Here is a 6,142-nt window from a genome sequence, read left to right as displayed (position 1 = left end):
GGGTGAGACCGCGGGACCGCGCCGCCTGGGGGCACGCACCGGGCCGGGGAGGGCCTGGGCCGGGCCGGGCCGGGGATCCCGTACTGGGATGGAGATCCACGTACCGGTACCCCTACCGTCATTAGGGGCCGGTGCCGGAATGGGGACGCATACCGGCTCCTGTGCCGAGATGGGGAGCCTGTACGGGGATGGAGATCCCATAATGGTACCCGCAGCGGAAGGGGGGTTCGGTACCGGCATGAGGTGTCCCGTACCAGGATGAGGACCCTGGTACGGGGATAGGGGAGCTGTGCAGCACCCGTACTGGGATGGAAATGCCGTAACGGCACCCGTACTGGGACAGGGAGCCGGTGTTAGCATGGAACATCCCATACCGGAATGGGGACCCGTTATCTGCATGGGGTGTCCCATACCGGGATGGGAGCCCGTGTTGGTATCGGTCCCGGTGTGTGGACCTGGTACCAGCATGAGGAACCCGTCCCAGCACCCATACTGGGATGGGGAGTCCCATCCCAGCACTCATACCAGGTTGGGACATCCCATACTGGGATGGGAGCTCTTGTACCGGCACCTGTACTGGAATGGGGACCCAGTACCAGAACAGGGTGTCCCGTACTGGAACAGGAGATCCACTCCAGCACCCGTACTGGGATGGGGACCTGGTATGTGAATGGGACATCCTGTACTGGAATGGGAGACCCAATGTCGGCACCTGTACTGGGATGAGGGCCCAGTACAGGGATGGAGATCCCCTATGGGCACTCTGCCGGGATGGGAGCCTAGTACTGGGATGGTTTGCAGCACCTATACTGGAACTGGGGTTTGATCCTTGGGAGAGGGATGTCATGTTGGCACCTGTACCGGGATGGAGAAACCCAGACTGGGACAAAGATCCAGGACTGGAATTGAGGTCCCTTTGCTGGCACCTGGACTGGGAGGTGATCCTGCATCAGGTTGGGGATCCCGTACTGGCCTCTGCACCGAGGGAGAAATGGGGGACCCCTTACCAGGAGGGAGTCTGGTGACCCCATGCAGGTGGGACCCAGGACCCCCTTCCTGCCTCAGTGCCATCCTGAACTCTCCCTTTTCACCTGCACCCAAGACAGACCTTGATTCCGCTGGAGTGACTGCATGAGGCCCCCTCCCTGCTTCACCTGCCAGGACCCTTGGGCTGGGGACCTGCTGGGTTGACCCCTGCCACCCCAATTCCCACAGGCACCTCACCACCCTGGTGCTCCAGGCACCCTGACCCCATGGGAGTGTCTCTCACAGCCCACCCCCTGCCCCAGCACCCCGGAGGGGTCCTGCCCTCATTCTCCATCTTCATCCTCATCCTCATTCTCCCACGGCCCAGCAGAGACCCCCATTCACTTTCTCGGCTCGTGTCTGGACATTGCCCACCATCTGCAGGGGACAGAGCTGGGCTCCAAGGCTGTCTCACTTGTTGGGTATAGGAGACACACACGTGGGGGACAGTGCCTGAGTGTGATGCATGTAGGGGGCTGTGGTGGTCGCAGGGTGCAGAATCGGAAGGTGCTGGTGCAGTTTGAGGGGTGCAGATGGAGTGCGTGTGACAGAGGATGACTGGTCCCGCCGTCCGGGTGACAGCGTTGTGCCGTGGCGGTGCCTGGAGGAGAGCTGGAGGAGCGGCTGGTGACGTGCTCATGGGGGGCGTGCAAGATGGCTCGGGGGCTCGGACTGGGGCTTGCGGTGGTCCCCGCTGACAGCTGAGGGCGAGGCAGGTTCATCCGCTGAAAGTGTCCGATGGGAAGAGACTGACAGGTGGAAACTGTGCGGGATCGGGGCCAGCAGGTACCAGGGAGGCTCAGGGTGCTGAATTCGACGCTGCTTGGCCGCACCACGCCGTGAGATCTAGGATGCCATCCCTGCGCTGTTGCAGCCGACCTGGCGCCGAGAGGACTCCGCCCTTCCAGCTGGCGGTGCTTTAGCTTGCTTACTCTTTTGGGGAACACTCCCCGTTGCCCCGAAGACCTCCCTGGCACGCAGGGCAGCCCCTGTGCACCCCGAGGCTCCCACCTGCGGCTCTGCCCACAGTCCAGACCACGTGGAGCAGACAGACGGGCGCCGGAGCCGGCGCATGGGAGGAAGATGGGCTGGCAGCGGGGCTTTTCCTGCGCCCTGTCTCCAGCCAGGAAGGACCCTCAGGCCGCCCTGTCGGAGCAATCGCCCCCTCATCCAGGGCTGGAGGGGACTTTCCTCGGGCATCCCCTGCTCGTGCGATGGATCTCTGGGGAGTAGCACAAGGCCCGCGTTTCCCCGGGCGTTGAGCCTGGCGGTGGAGAGATGACCTTGCGCCGAGCTCTGGCCGTAGAGCAGCTGTGCCGGATCCCTTCTGTTACTCTTGTAGAGATCCTGCCGGGCCCCAACGCCGCAGCGGGACTCTCGTGCGTAGCAAGGTCCCTGTCCGGGTGCTTGCTTGCTGTGCTTGCCTCCAAGCGGGTGTGGGTGCCGGAGGCCGACGCTGCGAGCCGGGGCTGATGTGCCTTGTGGAGGATGTGCTCAAGCCGCTCTCTCTGACCACCTCCTGCTTTGGGTTTCCTTTCAGATCGATGACATCGCGGACGGCGCTGTGAAACCCCCACCGAACAAGTACCCCATCTTCTTCTTCGGCACCCACGAGACGTAAGCGCTGCCTCGCTCCCCTCTCTGGGCTTTTGCCCCGCTGCCTCTGCCCCAGGCTCACCTCTGCTTTGTTTCTCTCCAGTGCCTTCTTGGGCCCTAAAGATCTCTTCCCTTATGAAAAATATAAAGACAAATATGGGAAACCAAACAAGAGAAAAGGCTTCAACGAGGGATTGTGGGAAATCCAGAACAACCCTCACGCCAGTTACAGTGCCCCTCCGGTGAGTGTGGGCCTCGGTGGCGGGGGGACAGCAAGGACGTGGGCTGCCGGCGCCTCCGCCTCTCCTTTCCTCCGAGTCGCTCTCCTCTTTTCTCTGCTTCTCATTGCTACGGTGCCTACGCGCTTCCAGCTCGCAGATCGGCTTGCTCAGGGTTGAAGTAGCTTCCTTTTCCTACCCTCTCCCTTCCTGAGGGTGTCAGCCCTCCTCCTCCTCCTCTGGAGGAAGGTGCCTTTGCCTCATCTTCGAGGTGGAACTGGGGATGTGCTTTGTGCCGCTTGCCCAAAACCACGGAGGATTTTGCTGCCGCCGCGAGATCTTGAGGCTTGCTCGTTTCCTGGCTCCCAGACCTGCACGTGGGCTGTTGGGCAGCCTCCCTCTTTATCCATTTCTGAAGTCCTGAGCCAAAAATTGCTGGGCTGCTCCTTCAAAGGGCTTCAGAGCAGGCCGGGCAACGGCTCTTTGCTGTCAATTGCTTGTGTGGGCGTTTTGTAACCATAATTGTGTGATACAATTTATTATATAGCGCTCTTCAAAGGAGGCATCCAAAGCAGCTTCATAGGCAGTTGGTCTGAAGAGGCAGAGGAAGGTTTTTAAGGTGAGCTACAAGGACGAGGTGGTCTGGAGGTAGGCAGGTTCGGGGAATGACCAGTGCAGGAGAGAGGATGTGGTGTGAGCAGCTGCTTTGAGATGGTTGGACTTGAGACCATAGACGTAGGGGAAGGTGAGACCATGGAGATGCTTGAAATCCTGAAGAGCAACCTCAGCTTTGGAGCGGGAGGTTGGTGATGGTGAGGGAGGCAGCGCCTGCTTCATCCAAGGACAACCATGAAGTCCCAGCAGGGGTAGAAGATCTGTTGTGAGTGAGGGACCAAGGTGACACCAACACCCTCAGCAAGGCTGAGGATTTCCCCAGTGCCAACTGTGTTTCGTGGCCAAAATGCCTGGAGGAGCAGAAGAGGAGACCGAAGTAGAGATCATTTCTGGTTTTGTGACCTAAGTGAAGGAGGTGCCAGGAACACTCAAGGACAAGGAGAGGCTTTCCAGCGGGAAGGCTTCAGCTTTGGAAGAATCCCAGCTCTAGGAAGCCCCTTGGGTGCCATGTCCTTGCATGAAGAACCCCATGATGTGCTGTTGAGAATTCTGGAGACCTTCCCTACGTGGAGCAGGACACAGGAGATCCCAACTGGAAAGAGCGGTGGCCACCCTGCCGGACTTCTTGTGTGGACCTTTCCCATGGGGAAGGCGTGCAAAGTGCTGTGAGGTGAAGCCATCTGAGAAGGAAAAGGCCTGAGCTGAGTCAGTGGCCAGCCCCACCAGAGGAGAACAGCTGCTCCCTAATGCCGGAGGAGAGGCTGAACCACCAGCCCCGCTTGTCTGGCGCCGTTATGACAGAGGAGGGCTGGAAGGGCATCAGGTGTAGGCTTCTCCAGGGGTCGTTGGATGGGGAGAGAGAGGAGCGAGACAACAGCAGCACGTGGAAGCTGAGAAGGAAGTAGGAAGGCATTGCTGGTGGTCTTGGGGTGGTGCTGAAGGGCTTTGGGATTGGGGTGCAGGGCAATTAGAAAGACTGAGCATCCTCATTGAAGGGTTGTTCGTGTTGTCCCCCTCCCCTAGAGCCACGCTGAAGGGCTCTGTGCCAGGAGGGGAGGCTGCCCTGCGCCTCTCTGCACACATCCCTCTGCTCAGCACTGCCCTCCATCGCTCCTCACCCTCTCATGCCCCTTCTCCTCTCCCCACCTGCCCCTGTGCACTGGAGGCCCCTCAGGGCGATAACACAGCTCTCATCTCCGCTGTCTTTAGCCCATGAGCTCCTCTGACAGTGACGTTCCTGAGAACGACCCGATGGGGGGAAGCGATGTAGGTGACGATGAGGACGATTCTGCCATGGCCGCGGTCACTGCGGAGAAAATGGAAAGCGACGAGGACTCGGATCGAGGGAGTGACCACAGCGGGCTCAAGCGGAAATCGCTGGCTATGAAAGTGAGTGTGGGCTGAGGTGGTTCCAGCCAAGGGAGGCAGGGAATTGTCCTGGTTGCAAGGACATGGTCATTGGGTCCCACCACTGAGATTTTGTTCCCATGCAGCATGTCAAACCCACCATGGCGGGAGGTGGTGAAGAAACCAACTCCCTCTGGATTCCTCAGTGGGAATTGGGGTTCAGCACATGTTTGGGAGTCTCAGAGCTGTCTCATATTGTCTGTGAGGTGGTAGGATGACCAAGTCCTGGTGGGGTTTTCAGCCAGGAGCTGCAGATCTCTTCTGAATGCATGTGGCTGCTCAGGAAGAGTTGGGCAAAGCCCCTTACCAGCAAGTGTTGGCTTTCTGTTGTGGTAGAGGCGGAGTGGGCTTCTCTCACGTTTTGACTTGTCGCATATCAGGTGCCAGTGTCAAAACGGCCTCGGAAATCCTCCAGTGACCTGGATCAGGGCAGCCCCTCCCCATCAGAAGAGGAGAACTCTGAAACATCTTCTGAGTCAGAAAAAAACAGTGACCAGGTGAGAGGGTTTGGGGATATGCTTGTACGGAGGCTGGCAGGGTGGGAGGAAAAGGACTGAAGGGAGAGGATCACCATCTGCAGGGGCAATGGCTTGAGGGAACCTGGTTCTGAAACTGTGATGAGGCTCTTCCCCATTTCTTCATATCTGTGTTTTCCTCCAGGACTTCACTCCTGAGAAGAAGCCAGTGGCCAGGGCTCCCCGGAGGATGCCAGCAGGGGGGAGGAAGAAGAAGGTAAAAGACCCCTAGGCTGCAGTGCAGCAGCAGGGAAACGAGGGGAGTCTGGGGTCTGCACTGCTGGAGGAGGAGCGGAGGGTGGTAGGGCTCTGCTGTGGGCTGGGTACGGGTTCAGTGCTAGGAGGGACCTCATTGATGCCTCAGTGAGCTGGTTGTGCCCCGAGCTGCTGTAGCACTGCCACCCCCCAGTCCAACCCCACTGTGTGCCTGCAGAAAGTGGAGTCCGGCTCTGACTCAGACTCCAAAGTGGATTCAGATTCGGAAATGGGAAACGCGACTGTGAACATGACCAAGTCGGACTCCAACTCCGATTCAGACTCGGATGTGTCTGTGAAGAAGGCTCCGCGGGGCAGGAAGCCAGGTAAAACTGAGGAAGCTTTTTCCACCACCACCGAGCCACTGCTGGCTTCCTCAGGGAGCTGGAGAGACGTGAGCCTGGGGGCTCCTCAGGTCCTGGGATCCTCTTCTGTTGTGGCCACCTTCCAGCCCATATCTGAACACTCTGCTCCCCTAGTTTGGAGCTGTTTTGGCAGAGGGACAAGCAG

General features: G+C 59.2%; 1 protein-coding gene across 1 annotated transcript in view; it reads left to right on the top strand.

The window, feature by feature from the left end:
* The first annotated feature begins 581 nt into the window (after positions 1-581).
* LOC104545795 (hepatoma-derived growth factor-related protein 2) overlaps positions 582-6,142 on the top strand; it is a 9,503-nt gene continuing 3,942 nt past the window's right edge. The window contains exons 1-7 of the mRNA XM_010191009.1: positions 582-662; positions 2,567-2,643; positions 2,726-2,864; positions 4,665-4,844; positions 5,243-5,359; positions 5,523-5,594; positions 5,811-5,958. Of these exons, the coding sequence (XP_010189311.1) occupies positions 582-662; positions 2,567-2,643; positions 2,726-2,864; positions 4,665-4,844; positions 5,243-5,359; positions 5,523-5,594; positions 5,811-5,958 (814 nt within the window). The remainder of the gene's footprint in view (positions 663-2,566; positions 2,644-2,725; positions 2,865-4,664; positions 4,845-5,242; positions 5,360-5,522; positions 5,595-5,810; positions 5,959-6,142) is intronic.

The sequence above is a fragment of the Mesitornis unicolor genome, unplaced genomic scaffold (assembly GCF_000695765.1).
Source record: "Mesitornis unicolor isolate BGI_N332 unplaced genomic scaffold, ASM69576v1 scaffold27228, whole genome shotgun sequence".
Classification (NCBI taxonomy): domain Eukaryota; kingdom Metazoa; phylum Chordata; class Aves; order Mesitornithiformes; family Mesitornithidae; genus Mesitornis; species Mesitornis unicolor.
Note: the sequence above shows the minus strand (reverse complement) of the source record. Positions and strands in the feature narration are given on the sequence as shown.